The 19,179-nt window shown below is 49.2% G+C and overlaps 1 protein-coding gene across 3 annotated transcripts; it reads left to right on the top strand.

Moving 5' to 3' along the window:
• Nucleotides 1-5,706: 5,706 nt before the first annotated feature.
• On the top strand, nt 5,707-16,791 carry PPIE (peptidylprolyl isomerase E). 3 transcript variants are annotated; one of them, XM_084872823.1, is made up of 10 exons: nt 5,707-5,764; nt 6,778-6,876; nt 8,614-8,657; nt 9,140-9,166; nt 10,320-10,401; nt 11,123-11,223; nt 14,106-14,229; nt 15,110-15,295; nt 16,038-16,180; nt 16,353-16,791. In XM_084872823.1, exons 1-10 carry the CDS (start codon nt 5,734-5,736, stop codon nt 16,419-16,421), a joined length of 906 nt encoding a protein of 301 aa, XP_084728949.1. In that variant the 5' UTR covers nt 5,707-5,733; the 3' UTR covers nt 16,422-16,791. The 3 variants fall into 3 exon arrangements, with proteins under 3 accessions (XP_084728949.1, XP_084728948.1, XP_084728950.1); XM_084872822.1 differs by lacking the exon at nt 5,707-5,764 and adding an exon at nt 5,961-6,186; XM_084872824.1 differs by lacking the exons at nt 5,707-5,764; nt 6,778-6,876 and having other exon boundaries at nt 8,619-8,657; nt 9,140-9,237; nt 10,288-10,401.
• Nucleotides 16,792-19,179: the final 2,388 nt, after the last annotated feature.

The following is a 19,179-nucleotide window of genomic DNA, read 5'->3' as shown; positions in this document are numbered from 1 at the left end:
CAGTATTGTGGAAGACCAAGGTCAGTGTCAGGCAGGCATGCATCACCCAGGCCTGAAATTAATTTTCCCTGGGCTCACAGAAGGAAACTTTCATTCATCTATCACTGTGATTTGCCAATTAATTGGTAAAGGAGAAAAGTCATATGATCCTTTCAAAAAGCAGAAGTACAAAATGAAAGAAGGGTCATAATAACTCTCTCCCTTCCTCTCTGTAAAAATCAATAAAATATATATTTTTTAAAAGGAATTAGACAGAAACAACAGTGTCTGTATTTGCAGGTTATATTACTGTCAATTTGGAAAAATCCAAGAAAATCTAGAGAAAAACTATTTGGACTAATAAACTTTGGCAGAGCCAGTAGGTACAAGGTCAACATACAAAAATCAACAGATTACTGTATGAATAAATAAGAAACTAGAATATATCATTCTTAGTGTCAATTAAAACTATAAGATATCTAGGCATAGAGCTTATAAAAGATGTGCTGGACCTTACGAAGGAAAATACAAAATATTTTTTAAATATAAAAAGAATATTAAAGAACAAATGAAGAGATATAACATGTATATACATGGGAATACTCACTGTCGTAAAGATGTCACTTCTTGACCATCCAGTGTGGCTCAGTGTTTGAGCACTGACTTACGAACAGGAAGTCATGGTTTGGTTCCTGGTCTGGGCACATGCTCCTGGTTGTGGTCTCAATCCCCAATAGGGGGCGTGCAGGAGGCAGCCGATCAATGATTCTCATTATTGATGTTTCTATCTCACTTTCACTCTCACTCTCCCTTTCTCTCCGAAATAAATAAAAATATATTTAAAACCTCGCTGCAGAAGAAAAGATAACTTGGAAAAGAAAAAATTACATACAAAAGAAAAATCACCGTTTAAATGCAGGAATCTGTAGTAACAGAAGGGTTAAACACAAATTGTGCCCAATCTGAGTTTGAAGGAGCGCAAACCGTTCTGAACCAACAAGAACTTCTTCTCCAAATATTTGTATGTAGCTGAGTCTAAGTTTGTGGGGGACTGACTGCATAAATAAAGTCCAAAATTAGCTTTTATAGAGAATACAATATTTATAAAGGCTAAGTGATAAAAATCTGCTAATTTGAGCCATATTCAAGAGTAGTCACAGGACTTATTTCAACTTAGACCGTTGAAAGTTTTTTCCAGGAAGGGTATTTTGTAGTTCCTATTGTTCAGAGTTGCCTGGACATGATGATGATGATGATATAACATGATCGATTTTTTAGTTGTCTTATTATTGCTTGGAAAATTTATTATAGACAACATACCTCTTTATTGTTTGTACCCATAATAGATTGCTTATACAGCCCTGATCTTTTTTTTTTTTTTAGATTAAAAAATTTTTTTTAATTGATTTCAAAAAGGAAGGGAGAGATAGAAATACCAATGACGAGAGAGAATCATTGATTGGCTGCTTCCTGCATTCCCCCCTACTGGCAATTGAGCTGGCAACCCAGGCATGTGCCCTGACAGGGAATTGAACCGTGACCTCCTGGTTTATGGGTTGATGCTCAACCACTGAGCAACATGGTCCTGGCTATACTGATATGTCATCACTTTTCTGGGGAAAAGTGGTTCTCAAAGTGTGCCTCCCCAGCCAGCAGGCTGTGTCACTCGTTCCCAGTCCCACCCGGACCCACTAAATCAGCAACTCTGGGAGTGGAGGCCAGAAATCTATGTTTTAATAAACCCACCAGGTGATTCTGGTGCCTGCTCAAGTTCAGAGCCACTGAATGAGAATCTGGAACCTGCCATGGCTCGGGCTGGAGTCTAGGTCACTGGTGGATCCAGGGCTATGGTAAGATGAGAGGGAAAGGCAGGAAACGTGACCACAGGCTCTAGGTTCTGGCAGACCCAGACATCAGTTTCTCCTGTCACCAGTGAAGAAAAGTGTCCCTGGCTAGCAGAGAGAATGTCTTACCTTCTACCTGTTGTCCCCTTGTTCCAGAAACCCCACCCGCTTGTTCATTCGACCAATGAGTCTCCAGAGTTCATCCGCTGAATCAAAGGGAGGAGGCCTCCTGGAGATGGCGGTTGCCAGTGATGGATGGGCTTCAGTTTGGCTGGTTCCTTTCTTCAGTTGTTCCACTGCTGGCAGCACTTGGCACCTGCCCATGCTCCCTGGGCTGCTCCCCACGTAAACGCACCTCCAGTGATGGCAGCCCACGTCCTGTGATTCAGCCTCGGCAGAGGAGGATCAGGCACCCAACGTGCTATTAATAGAATTTTCCATTTCAACGTTATTTGAAAGAAGCTTTTCTCGGCTTCATTCATCAGATATTAACACTCCACTCAGTGCCAAGGGATGGTGCCATGTGGGCTGGAGCGGCAGTGGTAAACAAATTGACAAGGTCTCTGCTCTCAGAATGCTTTCCCTAGCAGTAGAAGGGGATTTTATATATATATATTTTATTGATTTTTTTACAGAGAGTAAGGGAAAGGGATAGAGAGCTAGAAACATCGATGAGAGAGAAATATGGACCAGCTGCCTCCTGCACACCCCCTACTGAGGATGTGCCTGCAACCAAGGTACATGCCCTTGACTGGAATCAAGCCTGGGACCTTTCAGTCCACAGGCCGATGCTCTATCCACTGAACCAAACCAGTTTAGGCTTAATGGATTTAAAAAAAAAAAATCTTTTCTGTAGCCTCAGGAACCTGCTTTTAGGCTTGAGATCATCACTGACCTCAAAGAATCATCTAAACATTGACATCTAGGAACATTGAGTGTTTCTAGAACATTTTATGAGAGAGGAAGGGTGGTTATACTAATGATAAGTGTTTTGATACGCATCCCCTTTGGACCAGTCGCTTTGGGGAATCCCTCTGAAAGGAATGATGTAATCTTGAGAAAAGAGCTGCCACTGAAGTCAGCTATTGCAGTTTGGTATTCTCAATAAATAAACTCAGTGCTCAGGCATTATTGCTAATGTGAGCAAGCTACTTGAGCTCAGGGGGTGTGGTGGGTCAATGGGATGATAATCTGTCCCTGAAACAGTCTGTGAGGACGACACGTCTGTGAACAGTTGTCCGGCACTAGGCCTGACACAGGGCAGGTGCTCATTTCACCCCCTCCTTCTGATCACATGGCATTTCATTGCACACCTGAGTGTACACAGATGAGAGTGTGTACGGTTGCTTTATATTCCCACCATCCTCTCTCAGGGGACTGACTTTGCTCCTTCCCTGCCCCTGGCATTCTGAATGGTAGCATTCAGGTATTGAAGGGTTGAGCTGTCCTCACTTCGATCAGGTTAGGACTGGAGGGAGACAGCCACCATCAACTCTTCCTTAGTCTGCTGCATCAGCCTCCTGACCTCCACAGCTCAGCTCTCTCCATCCTGGGCAGTGGTCAGAGAGAGCACATGTTATTATATATGTATGTATGTATGTATGTATGTATGTATTTTAAATAATTCTTTATTGTTGAAAGTATATATTTTTGTCCTCTACCCACACACACACTGACTCACTCCAGAGAGCACGTTTTAGAACATAAATGTGACCACAAACTCCCCCAGTTACAACCTTTGGTAGCTTCTTAAGGCTCCCAAATCCTCCACGCGGCTTCCAGGGCCCTGCATGGTGTGGCTCCCGCCCACCTCCCTGCCGGAAGTCACGTGCCCCACGCTCTGGCCTTTCGTTCCCAAGTGTGCAGAAGCTGTCTCCTCTCCCTAACCCCTTTCCCCTGCTTCCCCCTCTCCCAGGCTCCCCTTCCTCCAGGTTCCAGCTTACATGTGACTTCAGGGAGGTCATAACCACTACTCTCTCTGAAACAGGTGGCCCCCTCATTTTCTACCACATCTGTCTGTGACTTATGTACAGTAGGTCCTCGGGTTACGTCGGAGATCCGTTCCTACAGCGGCACGTAATGTGATTTTCTCTGTAAGTCAGAACCCACCTACATAAGCACCTACGTCACTCACATGGAGCACACACACAGCAGTAATGAAGTGAAACAGTATAAAAAATTTAAAAGAAAGATACCAATTCCTGGTCTTTATTTGGGGTAAACAAATAAAGACCACTGCCCAAAGCACATATGTACATGTGTCAAAATGACGAAACTTAAAAAATAAATAAATACTGTAAATGGGAGATGGCGACGTAACCACAAAACGACGTCCATGACCCAACCCGAGGACTGCCTGTGTTAGCTGGTTTACACCAGGAGCCCAGACACGTTTCTCCTGCAGAGCCAAGGGTGGCCATAGGCCTCTTGCCCTGGTAGTGCGAAAGCAGCCACTGACAATACTTTTAGGAATGAGCACAACTGTGTTCCCATAAACCTTACTTGCAGACCCTGAAAATTGCATTTCATACATTTTAATGTGTCATGAGCCATTCTTGTTTTAATGTTTGTCTCAAGCGTTTGAGAATGTAAAAACCAGCCCTCGCTTGCAGGTTGGTGGCCCGAGGACCGTAGTTTACTTGTAGTAGTTTTGTTACAGGGAACGGGAATAAATCAAACAATGCTCTGAGTTTGGAGTCACACTTTAGTCACCGTGGTGGGCTCAGAGAAAATGAATTCAAGCCGGGACCGGTTTGGCTCAGTGGATAGAGCGTCGGCTTGGGGACTGAGGCGTCCTGGGTTTGATTCCGGTCAAGGGCATGTACCTTGGTTGCGGGCATGTCCCCAGTGGGGGGTGTGCAGGAGGCAGCTGATCAATGACTCTCCCTCATCGATGTTTCTGGCTCTCTATCTCTCTCCCTTCCTCTCTGTGTAAAATCAATAATATATATATATATATATATATATATATATATATATATATATATAGAAAATGAATTCAAATTCTAACCAAAGCTACAAGCAGAACTTCCCTTTTTATTAAAGAGCCAGCTCTGCCCTAACTCTTTTTGGCTCAGTGGATAGAGCGTCGGCCTTCGGACTGAAAGATCCCAGGTTCGATTCCAGTCAAGGGCATGTACCTTGGTTGCGGGCACATCCCCAGAGGGGGTTGTGCAGGAGGCAGCTGATCAATGTTTCTCTCCCATCGATGTTTATCCCTCTATCCCTCTTCCTTTACCAACCCTCCGGATCCAGGAGGTAAAGGAAGGGGTACCTGTTAATTAATACTCTATCCCTCTTCCTTTCTCTCTATAAAAAATCAATAAAATTTATTTTTTTAAAATTAAAGAAATAAAGAGCCAGCTCTATGTGTGCTTAGTGGTTATCTCGCTTCTGGCCTTGAAAACAGCATGATTCTATTCAATTAAAAAAGCACCTGGCATGGCATTGAAAGTATGAGCCTATCTAGTCTCTGGCCTACAAGGTCAGACAGCTAAGTTTATCCTCCTCATTCTTCAAGCAGGCTAAAGCAGGCTAGAAAGCAAAGTTTGTTTGTTTGTTGTTGTTGTTTTAGAATAAGAGGCTGTCTAAAAAAATAGCAGAGAATTTCCAACAGTAATTTTACAAAATATGTGCTAGCCTTCTCAGTTTATTATTTGCGGACCCGGGCGGATTGGGCCCGGATTGTTTCCAGCAGCACTGGGCACCCGGCGGCCCGGACCACGCAGCTCTGCCACCGGGTGCACCTGCCAGCTGCCAGCCCTTCCCGAAGAGCCAGAGGCAGCCCGGGCGCCCCGGAGGGGGCGGGGCCTGCGAGCACGGAGACGCGGGGCGGGGCCTGGGAAGGGGGCGGGGCCTGGGAAGGGGGCGGGCCGGGCGCCGACTTCCGGAGGAAGAGTGCGGGAGCAAGATGGCCACTACCAAGCGTGTGCTGTACGTGGGTGAGCATCGCGGGCACCGGGCAGGGTCTGGGCGCGGGGCCAGAGGCGGAGGGCGGCGAGTAGCTGTCCGGGAGGGACTTATGGCGGTCCTGCTTTGCTCCAGGTGTTAGCCCGAGACGTAAAGGTCTTCCTGGTTCCCTTCCAAGCCCCCTAACCTCCAACAGGTACCCCTTCCTTTACCTCCTGGATCCGGAGGATAGGTAGAGGAATATTATTATGGGCTTCCACATTCCTGCCCCCATTTATTCTACCAACTTTCGCTTGCAGCGGGGGCTCAACCCAGGCCCCAGAGGAAGGATCCTAGGCTAGCCAGGCAGAAGGGAGGGTCACTTCAGCAGCACAGTTTGGGGGTGCTTTGGTGGGGACGGACTTCGATGACATGGGTCTGGGTGCGGGGGGAAATGATCCCTCCGTCTGGAGAAGTGAGAGCAGACTTTCAAGATGCTGTGATGCTGGAGCTGATGACCCCGTGTTAGCCCGGTAGTCAACATAGGGGCAAGTGTAGTTACTGAAAGGGAGCAGCAAGAGCAAAAGCCCCAAAGTGTGAAGTAGCTTTACACTTTCTGCGCAAGTGGGTCATGTTAGGGAACCCAGAGAACTGGGGAAGCAGAGGGGGAGCAGCTGAAGAGGTGGGGAGGGCTCCAGTGATGAAAAGTCTGCAGAAGAGCTTGTACTTTCTCCTGAGGAAAGTAGGGAACCTTTGAAGGAGTTTAAGCAGGAAGTGATGGGTTAAAATCCGCACATTCCCAGGATCCATCCAGTTGACTCTGTGGAGGAGAGGAAAATCAGTTAAGCTATTGCAATAATTTTGGGACTCGATGAGGGTGTGCAAGCAGGGTGAAGAGAGCAGTGTGATTTGTAAGTGTGGGTGAAGGAGCAGTTGAGAGTACTTATGTACCCAAAGGACTGGATGGAAGGACCCCTCCCCTTAGCTAGAGGATGCAGACTGGGCTGCAGGGACTTCTCCAGAGAATCAAGTTCAGTGGCTCAGAAGGCCCTTGGCTTCTTTGCAGGTGGACTTGCAGAGGAGGTAGACGACAAAGTTCTTCATGCTGCTTTTATTCCCTTTGGAGACATCACAGATATTCAGATTCCTCTGGATTATGAAACCGGTGAGTCCTTTTAGTGTCTCTTACAGTCAGAATCCTACTGAGAAAAGAACTTAAACATTTCTGTAATGGCCGTATATGACATGGCTGGGATGTAGGAAAGTTCTGGAGGGTGCCTCGGGAGGGTAGCATGACAGTGATCTTGATGCAGAAGGAAGGTTCTGAGGCTTGTGGTTGTGAACTGTAACCTGACTCTGCCGCGTCCCATCTATTGGATTTGAGGTAAAACTATTTTCAATAACCCAGTAGGAGGGTAGAGCTGGAGTAGGAAGTTAGATTTGGGGCTCAAAGTGGCCCTGAATGTTGTTTCAAACTATCTACTGGGGACCCCACCACAGCTGCTCCCACCTTGGCAGCGGTGCTATAAACAGGCGGCAGGACAGCCTGGCCTGACAAGGGGGCCTTGGCCTCTGTGCACCGGGTACGTTTCCTTTCATAGGTATCACAGTTACAGTTCAGTTTTCTAATTTACCTTTGTTGTCATTTAAAAAATATATATTTTATTGATTTTGTACAGAGAGGAAGGGAGAGAGATAGAGAGTTAGAAACATCGATGAGAGAGAGTCATCTATTAGCTGCCTCCTGCACACCCCCCACTGGGGATATGTCCGCAACCAAGGTACATGCCCTTGACCGGAATCGAACCTGGGACCCTTCAGTCCCCAAGCCGATGCTCTATCCACGGAGCCAAACCGATTTCGGCCCTTGTTGTCATTTTTAAGATTGGAGTTTCAGGCCCAGCTCTGTCGTTGACCCTCCATGGTTATTAAACAAGGCCTTTAAATCTTCTGGGCATAGGATCTTTATCTGTAAAAAAACAATAAGGCTTTATTGATTCTCTAGAGCACATGTGTCAAACACAAGGCCCGCAGGCCAAATCCAGCCCGCCAGGCCTTGCAATGTGGCCCGCACCGCGCTGTCATCACTGCACTCCGCTGTCAGTTTATGACATTGTCAGTTTATGACTGTTCAGTAAACCATTCGGGCCACGATTTAGGCTGGATTTTAGATTTTGGCCCCTTCTCTGATTGAGTTCGACACCCCTACTCTAGAGTTAGTTGGTCAATTAAATTAACCCTGCTAAGCTTGGCCTTTCTAGATAGATCAGCATTTTCCTGAGGATAAAGAATGAGTATCCTTATCCAGGTCCATGCTTTATGTACAGTTGATGCTCAAAATGTTTATTTGGCTCTAACTGATTTGGCTCAGTGGATAGAACGTCGGTCTGCGGACTGAAGGGTCCCAGGTTCGATTCCAGTCAAGGGCATGTACCTTGGTTGCGGGCATATACCCAGTAGGAGGTGTGCAGGAGGTGGCTGATCTATGTTTCCCTCTCATCAATGTTTCTGACTCTCTGTCCCTCTTTCTTCCTCTCTGTAAAAATCAATAAAAAATATGTATATTTTAATTTTAAAATGTATATTTGGAACGAATAGTTTAAATGACTTCATTTTTCTAGTTGCCTTGCATGCAAAGGTTAAGGTTTTCATTTGTTTTCGTAGAAAAAATTGGAATACTTACTTTAAAGATTAAAAGTATAGTTCATTATTGAACTATGTTCACTAAAAAAACAACTTGTAAAAACTTGAAATGTTTAAACTAGGAAAAGTTAAAGAATGAGATTTCTTCTTCTGAAATGGGGATTGGGTAGAATTTCTAATGTCTGGATATGGCTTGTCCCTGGCTTCACTTTCCTCTTGCCCTTAAGGGTAATTACTTGTTTTTGTTTTCCTTTTTCAGAAAAGCACCGAGGATTTGCTTTCGTTGAATTTGAGTTGGCAGAGGTGAGAAAATCCCGATAACCTGTTTCATTTTGGGCACGTGTTAGTGTTCTTACTGATTACTGAGGGAGCAGTGCCCCGTTTGGCTGGGTTTCTGGGCCTCATGATGATGCTTCCAGAGGACAGGAAGTGCTGTCTGAAGAAACACTTTCTGACTTACTCAAACCATAGACTGTGGTTAACACTGCAGACCAGCCGGGTCCCCCTCTTACTCTGCAGAGCGCCTGCAGCCCCGCTCATGGAGCCTCCTGGCCTGGCGGCACTGGTGGTTATTTCTTCTGCCTTCCACTAGATGGCCGATGGCCGCACCACAGCTCTGGAGCCAGCCAGGAAGCGCTCTGTCAGACACACATGCTACCTAGGCGGGAACTATAGGGGTGACTTTTTCACTAAAAGTGATTTTTTTGTGGAGGTTATTTTTGCTACTTTAGCATATGTTTAGACACCACAAGAAGCTAAACTTGTACTTTGTCTTTTCTTGGCAGGATGCTGCAGCAGCCATCGACAACATGGTATATCCGGGAATCTTCATTCTTACTGCTGTTGGTTTTGGTGGCACAGAGGGCCCCTTGTTCGTATATTGGTTTGTTGAACCTCCAAAGTCACAAGGTTGCATGGGGAAGTAAAAACTGTCATCATATGAAAATATTCCTATGAATTAATCACTTATAAGACTAATCCTCACTCAAAAATCTGTCCCCATTAACAATAATATAAATACTAATCATCCTTATTGGCCAACCCCTCACTGACTACCCCATGTCCAGGATAATAAATTGGAAACACTATGCAATGATTGCCCAGTGAACTTGCATATTTTGCAAAAGAGGCAGGATTCCATGAAGCGTTAGACCAGTTAACAATGATCGGAGAAATTCAATAAGGATAATGACAGGGTGTGCTGCTGATGCAAATGATTTGAATGTGCTGGAGAGGTCCTTGGGGAAAGGATGAAGTTCTGGAGTCTTTGTGCCCTCTTTGAGATCCCTGTGCTTTTAATGTCAGATATGCAGTGCAAAGGTGTCCTATCATCCTGTGGTTTAGAATTTCGTTGGAAAATATACTGCAAATTAATCAGCACCCGCTGCATATGTGTTCTGCAAATGCTGCATAGTTAAACCTGAATTTGAACTATAAGAAATTTATTTTCATTATTTTTAGTTTCATCACAGTAAAGTCGGAGTCAAACCTTTTTTCTTTACTTCTTATGATAAAAATTTTCTTCCCTGCTTTCAGTGGGTTCACATTAAATGTTCTTTCCTGCTACCAATTATCTTTGGATAGTAAGGTTCTCCTTTATTCCTGGTCTCTGTTACCTGTTTGCCAAACATATTCCTCAGTTACCAGAGAGAGATCATTTCTCGCCATTTCAAAGCTGATTTTGACTTTCCAAGGTGAACTCGGGTAATGGAAACGGCATTTACCCTCCTAACTCTGCACCGGAGTTACTGTTGGTAGCACAGTTCTTTCTGGCGTTGAAAGGAAGGAGGTGGGTGACGGCTCCAGGGGACATCCCCCTGCACCCCGAGGGCTGCTTTGCGGCGGGTGCATAGCTTGCTGTTAGGAGCTCAGGTATTCAGGGAGAACAAATTGGAGCTTGGAAAACCTGTCTGACTCTCTTTTACCCTAACAGAGTTTAAGCAGCTGAATTCTCCATCTTTTCAGAATGAATCTGAGCTCTTTGGGCGGACAATTCGAGTCAATTTGGCCAAACCAATGCGGATTAAGGAAGGCTCTTCCAGACCAGGTGAGTGGGGCCACCACCGGCCCCCCATCATGCCCTCCAGGGTGGCCTCAGTTGCATTTTTGTCCCTGTTACTGGAAGTGGGTGCTGAGTGCCACCCCTGGTGGACAGGAGCAGACGAAGGGCAGGCCCACCTTTGTGGAAATAAAAAGAGTTTGAGCTTCTCAGGGTAATGTTTCCATTTTGGAGAAACCCTGCCTGCTCCCTTATCTTTCCAGCTTCCTCATTCCTGGGGAGTTCCACCAAGGCCGGAACTGGCAAGACTCCGCTTTTCCCTTTGGCGTGGCTTTGTCCCTTAGCCCTGCTGAGCGCTGGGCCTCAGGGCTGACACTCCCCGTGGGAACTGGCCTTCCAGTGGCGGTTCCCCAGGCGGAGTCTGTGGCTGAGAAGGCCACAGAGTATGTCCCACGTGGCTGACCAAAGCAGCTACTTAGCAGTGGGCTCATAGCTGGGATCTCTTTTGTTGTTAACTTTTCCCAAATATATTTTCCATTGATTTTAGAGTTTAAGGGAGGGGGGGAGACAAGAGAGAGAAACATCAATGTGAGAGAGGCACATTGGCTGGTTGCCTTCTGCATGTACCCCAATCAGGACCGGGCATCAAGCCCTTGACCGGAATCAAACCTGGGACCCTTTAGTCTGTGAGCTGACGCTCTATCCACTGAGCCAAACCGGCTTGGACAAGCTTGACTCTCTTGACGTTTGTTTGATTCTTCCCCTTCAGTTTGGTCAGATGATGACTGGTTGAAGAAGTTCTCTGGGAAGACTCTGGAAGAGAATAAAGAGGAAGAGGGGTCGGAGCCCCCCAAAGCAGAAGCTCAGGAGGTGAGAGGAAGGCACACTTCTGGAGGAGAGGCTGGTGCCTCCACAGGAGACTTCTCTTAAAGTTTTATGGAAACTTAAAAATGCATATACACAAGCAGAGAGGGTGAAAAGGGACTCTAGTCCATTGGTGAAGGCGCTATTGAGGCAACTAACGAGAAGCTTTAAGCCTCCATCCTTGTGCTCTGGGCAATGAACTTGCCAGCTTCTTAGCTCAGCTTAGGTACTGATTTGTGATTGGCACATGATGAGGAGGAGGAAGAGTAGTGAGTGCTCCTCCTGGTCCTCCCTCCTCCTTCAACAGGTCCATGGTATTCCTGGTCCTGTCCCGACAGGAGAGAGAGGACGGTAATGGTACCATCCCTGCAGCCTCTGCACAGGTCTGAGGCTCTCGCTCCCTCCGTGACCGCCTAGGCCCTTGCTCCTGTTCTCAGCATCCCTCTCTCTGAGCATTTCCCTCCCTCGTGAATGCTGCTTCTCTCCTGGCTCATGGCACTGCTCTCTTTCGATCAGAATAGTGGCAGCCAGGCTGATTTTCGCAGCCTCTCCTGTGCTACTGCCTCCGCGGTCTGTTCTGGTGTTGAGCTTTAGACATTGTGCTGCAGAGCTCCCAGGCAGCTTCAGATTGCCGGAAACAGGTGCTCTCCCTTCTCTATCCTGTTCTTCTGTATTCTCAAGCTTGTTATCATGCCACCATCCATCCACACGTTGACCTGAGCCAGAAATTTGGATACAAAGCAGAGCGTATGAATGCCCTCGCAGCCAGTGAAAAAACCCTAGATCATCTAGATTAGGGGTGTCGAACTCAATCAGAGAAGGGGCCAAAATCTAAAATCCAGCCTAAATCGCGGGCCGAATGGTTTACTGAACAGTCATAAACTGACAATGTCATAAACTGACAGCGGAGTGCAGTGATGACAGCGCGGTGCGGGCCACATTGCAAGGCCTGGCGGGCTGGATTTGGCCCGCGGGCCTTGTGTTTGACACATGTGATCTAGATGCCTCTTTAAATAGAGGCAACATGTCACATTCTGCTACTTTTTCTCTTAAGTCTTCCTTGAATCCCCCTTTCTGATTGTTCCATCGTCCTCATTTAACTTCGTCTCATTTGGATAATCACAGTAGCTCCCTAACTAGTCTTCTGGCTAGAATCTTGCTCTCCTCCAGTCTTTTCTAAAGACGGCTAGACTGATCTTTTTATTTTTTTTAAATATATTTTATTGATTTTTTAAAATATATTTTATTGATTTTTCACAGAGAGGAAGGGAGAGAGATAGAGAGCTAGAAACATCGATGAGAGAGAAACATTGACCAGCTGCCTCTTGCACATCCCCTACTGGGGATGTGCCCGCAACCAATGTACATGCCCCTGACCGGAATCGAACCTGGGACCTTTCAGTCTGCAGACCGACGCTCTACCACTGAGCCAAACCGGCTTCGGCTAGACTGATCTTTTTATTTATTTATTTATTTATTAATATATTTTATTGATTTTGTACAGAGAGGAAGGGGGAGAGATAGCGAGTTAGAAACATCGACGAGAGAGAGAGTCATCGATCAGCTGCCTCTTGCACACCCCCTACTGGAGATGTGCCCGCAACCAAGGTACATGCCCTTGACCGGAATCGAACCCGGGACCCTTCAGTCCCCAAGCCGACGCTCTATCCATTGAGCCAAACCGGTTTCGGCTAGACTGATCTTTTTAAAGCACAAGGCCAATCATGTGACTCTCCTACTGATAACTTTTCTCACTCCCCATCACCCGTCCCACAAGATAAAGGTCAAGAGGGACTCTCTAAGTTCTTGACCCTGCCCCTCCCCCTCCACATTGCAGCCCCCACTTGGTAAAACCAGGCTTTGTATTTCCCTCTACGTCTCTGTTTGGTACAGACTACTCAAGTGCTTGTTGCCTTTCTCTTTCTAAGCAGCAAACTCTGAGAATAGGGGCCTTGTATTATGCATCTTGTTAATAAAAATATCAGCTGGGGTGATGTGATTAAGACCAAGGACTAGGTGTGTTGTGTGAGTGTTTAGGTTTGAATTCCAGCTTTACTGCTTACCACCTCTGTGATCTTGGGCAAGTGACTGACTTCAGTGTGCCTCGGTTTCCCATCTATAAAATGGGGCTAGTAGTGGTCCTGACCCTAGGGTGGTTCTGAGGATTAAATGAGCTAATATACGTAAGATGTTTAGAATAGTATTCTGTGCATGCAAGTGCTATGTATTTGGTGCTACTGCTGTTGTTAGCAGCAAATGACAGAAATAGTATATTCAGTACATTTGTTAAACTAAACCACAGACACGTTATGAATCTTTGACTTTTGTCTTTGGAACAAATATGATGGCTGTATTAAACGTCTCCTTGTCCTCTGCTTAGCTTTGTCTCCTTGGGGATAAGACAGGGCCCCCTCCCCCTCTTCCATTGTCTCTGAGCACTTAGGCCCAAGGCAGGGGCTGCCCTCCTTGCTTCTGCGGTAGCCAGCCTTTGGATGCACATAACTAAGCATAGAAGGAAGGGATGGTGCTACATAAAAGGGTCCCTTTAACTGGAGTAAGGTGTTTGAAGTGTTGAGAGTTGCTTTGGGCCAGAACAGTGTCATTCCATGCCTGCAGGGAGGGTGAGTAAGCCTGTGTCTGAGGCCCAGTGTGATGAGGTAACGTGCCTGTGGGCTGGAGTTAGACAGCGCTGAGGTCTCCTGTCACTGATGTCCCACTCCTTGCTGGCCGTGGCCTCTGCCTCCTGCAGCCCCCGGGGCCCAGGCCTCCCCTGTCGGCACCTCACTCCAGCCTCCTCCCTGCATTTGGGTTCCGGGTGTATATGCAGAAGACTATCGCTGCCCTGCTCAGGGCGTTCTCTCTAACCCAGTGATTTCTTCTTCACCCAGGGAGAGCCCACTGCCAAAAAGGCCCGGTCAAACCCTCAGGTGTACATGGACATCAAGATTGGGAACAAGCCGGCCGGCCGCATCCAGATCCTCCTGCGCTCAGACGTCGTTCCCATGACGGCAGGTGAGCAGGTCCAGGGACTGCAGGAAGCTGCTGGCTGGGCGCGAGCCTTCCCATGGTTCTCCGGGGCCTCGGTTCTGTGCCCTCGGCATTGTTTCTGGCTGAGCAGTGGATCCGGAAATCTATATAGTAACAGATAGTGTGAGCTTTACATTTATATTTTTATTGATTTCAGAGAGGAGTGGAAAGGGAGAGAGAGAGAGAGAAATATCAATGATGATAGAGAATCATGGATGGTCTGCCTCCTGCAACCTGGGCAAGTGCCCTCACTGGGCATCGAACCATGACCGTTGGTTCATAAGCCAACCTTCAACCACTGAGCCATGCCGGCCAGGCCATCTCACTATGGTTTTGATCTACATTTCCCTGAGAACTGATGTTGAGCATCTTTTCATGTGCTTTGTGAGCTCTTTGTATATCTTCTTTGAAGAAATGTCTATTCCAGTCTTTTGTTGAGTTGTAGGAATTCGTTATACATACTGAATATTAAACCCTTATCAGGGATGATTACTGTAGTGTCCTTTGATGCATATAAGTTTTTATTTTTGATGAAGTTCTAATTCATATATTTTTTCTTTTATCAATGCTTTTGCTGTTGTATTTAGGAAACAATTGCCAAATCCAAAATCACAAAGATTTGCCCCTAAGATCCTGTTTGTATTTTTTTTTTTTTTTTTAATTACTTTACCAATAGGTTAGTGTGGAATGGAGCTAGAATGCCTGTACTCCTCCCTCTTTGGTTAGAATCCTCTGTAGTCCTTTAAGATGTCAGTATCACAAACAGAGTGAAAAAATTTTAAAAATAGAGATTTCAGAGTCTAGTTACAGGGAGGTTTCGTTTGCCTGTTTCTTAACCTGAGCACCTTTCCTGCCTCAACCGCAGAGAATTTCCGTTGCCTGTGCACCCACGAGAAGGGCTTTGGCTTCAAGGGGAGCAGCTTCCACCGCATCATCCCCCAGTTCATGTGCCAGGGCGGCGATTTCACCAACCACAACGGCACCGGGGGCAAGTCCATCTACGGGAGGAAGTTCGATGATGAGAACTTCATCCTCAAGCACACGGGACCAGGTGGGCGCTGACTCGTGGGCGTGAGGAGGGGCTGGCCTGGCAGGGTGCCTGTGCGGGGTGGGGTGCCGCTGTGGTGTGGCCAGGGGTCGGGGCAGGAGAGACCCTGCTAGTGAATAGGGGGAAGGGTTCGCCTGGCTAGAGCGGGCTTTCTTCTCACCACTGTGTCCGGAAAGCAGCTGACACAGAATACACACAGAAAGTACTTGAATATTTAAAGCACTCGCAGGCTGGTCTGTTAGGTGTCCGGCACCCTGCCCTGCTCTGCACTGAGCTGGCGTGGGACTGCATGGCCCGTCCACAGGGCGCCCTGCAGGGCCCGGCGGGGAGCGGCTTTCTCGCCGCCAGCGCCAGCTGCCTTGCCTCGTGCCGCCGCCCTCGGCCCCGGCCCGGGCCTTGGGCACACCCAGGGCCGCCCCCCGGCCTTCCGGCGGCACCAGCACAGGCCCCGGCCCTGCGGCTGCCTCTGCGGCCGGGGCTGCACACGTGTCTGTGCCCGGCCCCCGCCATGGCTGTCGGCACAGCTCTCTCTCCGTGACTTTCCCACGAGCTGAGCTCCCGGAGCCGGGGCCTGGCTACAGAGCAGACAGGAAGTGCTTGTTGAGTGAGTGGGAGGTGAAATCCGTCTAACGTGGCTGAAGCCCTGCTCCCGGTGGAGGGGAGGACAGACATCGCAGGGTCCGTCCGTCCCGGCATCGGCCTGGCTGAGGAGCCGGGTGGAGGGACTGACTGCCGTTCCCCCCAGGCCTGCTGTCCATGGCCAACTCCGGCCCAAACACCAACGGCTCCCAGTTCTTCCTGACGTGTGACAAGACGGACTGGCTGGACGGCAAGCACGTGGTGTTCGGGGAGGTCACGGAAGGCCTGGACGTCCTGCGGCAGATCGAGGTGGGCGCTGCCGGCTCGGTGCACGGCCCGGGGCCGCGGGGCGGCGGCCTGTGGCCTGCAGGGGGCGCTGCTCCAGGAGGAGGCGGCTCTGTCCGCCTGGGACTGGGGGAGGGGTGTCCCTGAGCCCCTTTAATCTCACCCTCCCTCCCCTTCTCGTCTGTTCCCCCCAAAGGCGCAGGGCAGCAAGGACGGGAAGCCGAAGGAGAAGGTGATCGTCTCCGACTGTGGGGAGTACGTGTGAGAAGCGCCGTCTCTGCACAGCACGGCCACCCAGGACCCGCAGCCCCGGCCCTCGTTAGACGGGGTCTGTGCCCCGGGCCCAGCCCTCGTTAGACGGGGGGAGGGTCTGTGCCCCGGGACCAGCCCTCGTTAGACACGGGGTCTGTGCCGGGCCCTCCTCGGGGTCAGCGTGGAGCAGCTCCTCTGCAGGCGCGGCCTGGCCTTCCTTTGGCTCTTCCCACGTGAGGCCGCGGGCCGGGACCCCGCACAGGCCCACCCTCCCCACGTGGACGGCCGTGTGTGGCTTTCTAGGCCTTGGCTGCAGGGCCTCTCCTGGGCCAGCAGTGTGGCCCTGGGCGTTTCTTCTGGTAAAATAAACCCGAGTTCCTGTATCGCTGCCTCCAGCTTGTCCCTGGGAGACTGCACCTCTGGCTGGGCTGTCACGCTGAGGTAGGCAGGCGAGGAAGGAGGGCACAGTGTCTTCCCCGCAGCTTGTCCTTCCTGTCTGAGGTGTAGTTCCTGAGATGCCAGCTGATGTATCTTCAAGCCGTTCTTGTCAGACCCTTGTCAGGACAAAGGAAGTCAGGGGCTGTGGAAGAGTTCCCATCTGTTGCCCCTGCTGTTAGACTGAAGCTGGCTAGTCATAGTCAACACACGTACTTAAGAGTCTCAATGATTCATTTCGCTTCTGTTCTACAGAACTTAAAAAATGACATTTATAACTCAACGTGCCTTTTCCATGCCAGATACTATGCTTGTTTGTCAGGAGACAGGAGGTCAGCACATACCTGCGCCTAATCCAGCTGCTGCCTATTTTTATGAATAAAGTTTTATTGGAGCACAGCCACATCATTTGTTTACTTGGTGTCTATGGCTGCATTCTCACTGCAGCAGCACTGTTGAATGGTCCCAATATTAGAGTTCTCCAGAGAAACAACCAAGAGGACGTTGTTATATACGACATATATTGCCTATGTAAAGAAAGGTTTGTTTTAAGAATTGTTCTGTGATTGTGGGAGTGGCAGACCAGCAGGCTGGAGACCAGGGGAGAGCTGAGGTTGCAGTTCAAGTCCAAAGGCGTCGGAAGCAGGATTGCTCCTCCCTTGGACGAGGCCTTTGCCGTGGGGCTTCTCCCAGGCCTCAGTGTGGCTCCTGGATGTTTCTTCTGGTACAATGAGTCGGTTTATTTTCCCAAGTCAGTAAGTCCCAGAAAAAAATGGGTGGCCGCAGTCCTCTCTCTCCTGAGGCCTTCAATTGTGTGAGGCCCCCCACATTATAGAGGGTAACGGCCTTATTTCCGCTGTGCAGGTTTAAATGTTCATCACGTCTGAAATGCACCTTCACAGCAACATCTGGGCTGGTGTTTAGCCACATACAGGATGGCATGACCTAACCAAGTTGGCATAAAGTTAACCAACACAGTCCCCCCAAATTTACTACCTGAACCTTTACAGAAAGTGCTGACCCCTGAAGGAGACAAAATCGTGCCACCTCCATGCTGAGCTCACAGTCTGGTCCTACTGTGTGCAGCCACTGCTGGGAGCCAAGGTGGGCTAGCTTCTCTCCACTCCCTTCCATGTTCTGGTTGACCAGGTGGTTCTAAAGATCCCACACCTGTGGAAGGCTCTGAGCAGAATCCACTGCTCTTTTTTAATTTTTATTGATTTCAGAGAGGGAGAGAGAGAAACATGAGTGATGAAAGAATCATTTATTGGTTGCCTCCTGTACGCCCCTACTGGGGACCCAGCCCGGAACCCTGGCATGTGGCCTTGATCAGAATCGAACCTGGGACCCTTCAGTCCGCAGGCCAATGCTCTATCCACTGAGCCAAACCAGCTAGGGCAGGACCCTGGGTTTTTCAATCTTGAGACTTGGATGCGCCAGGAGGCAGGAGAGGCCTGCTGCTCCCTGGCCCTGGGACCCCAAGGCAGCGCCTCCTGAGGGACGATGGCATTCTGGCTTCTCGATCCCATCTACCCATCGGACTCCCGGCCTGTGGCTGAGCTCCCTCTGCTGTAAGTGGCCAGTTTCTGCCTCCCTGTGGCTGGGATGAGCTCCCAAAGGAGACCCTCCACGCAGGGGGCCCCCCAGTGTACACTGTACGCAGCCCCCGCAGGTCAGTCACAGGGCGGGCAGGCGTTAGTGACCTGGGCTGATGGCAGCAATTTCAGGGCTTTTACAGGAGCCAGGAAAGAATGTGAAGAATAGCACAGCCAGCCTCCCGAGAAAGGACTGACTCCTGTGAGAATGCCTCTGCAACTTCCTGCTCTTCCCTGAGGCCTGAGGAGGTTGAGGCCAGTTTTCCTAAGTTCGGGAAGCTTGGCAGGAGTGGAGTCATTGGGTGCCACTGCCCCTCCCAGGGTGTCCATGGGTGTTACCTCATGGTGTCCACACTGGGACCCTCTACAGAGGCAAACCGAGGCTCGGGACATGACTGCAGAGGTCACCCAGGACAGCGTGGCGGAGCCGGGCCAGAGGCTCGGTCTGTCCCCTACCCCGTCATAATGATGCCCTGGGAGGTTTACTGGGCTCTGGGCTCAGTCCAGGGCAGGGGAGCCCAAGGACTCGACCGCCAGGCCAGAGGAAGGCCTCAGCCTGGAGCAGCAACCTGGCTGCCGACTCAGCTTCTCGGCACAGCACTGACGGGTTGCCCAGCAGGGTCTGGCCGGGGGAAGAGGACCCCAGGGCACTGTGGGGCCTTTGCTGCAGCCTGAAGGTCAAAGCTGCTTCCCTGGGGCGGCCTGGCTCCAGCTAAGGCGCCTCCCTGCCCATATTCTTGT

The sequence above is a fragment of the Pipistrellus hanaki genome (assembly GCF_964339955.1).
Source record: "Pipistrellus hanaki genome assembly, chromosome: 2".
Classification (NCBI taxonomy): Eukaryota; Metazoa; Chordata; class Mammalia; order Chiroptera; family Vespertilionidae; genus Pipistrellus; species Pipistrellus hanaki.
Note: the sequence above shows the minus strand (reverse complement) of the source record. Positions and strands in the feature narration are given on the sequence as shown.

Excerpts from the sequence above, each read along its gene's own strand:
- PPIE (XM_084872822.1), top strand. The coding sequence starts at position 6,144 with ATGGGTCTGGGTGCGGGGGGAAATGATCCCTCCGTCTGGAGAA. Across the intron at positions 6,187-6,777 it reads TGATCCCTCCGTCTGGAGAA|GTGGACTTGCAGAGGAGGTA; the intron begins GTGAGAGCAGAC and ends GCTTCTTTGCAG. Across the intron at positions 14,230-15,109 it reads CGTCGTTCCCATGACGGCAG|AGAATTTCCGTTGCCTGTGC; the intron begins GTGAGCAGGTCC and ends CCTCAACCGCAG.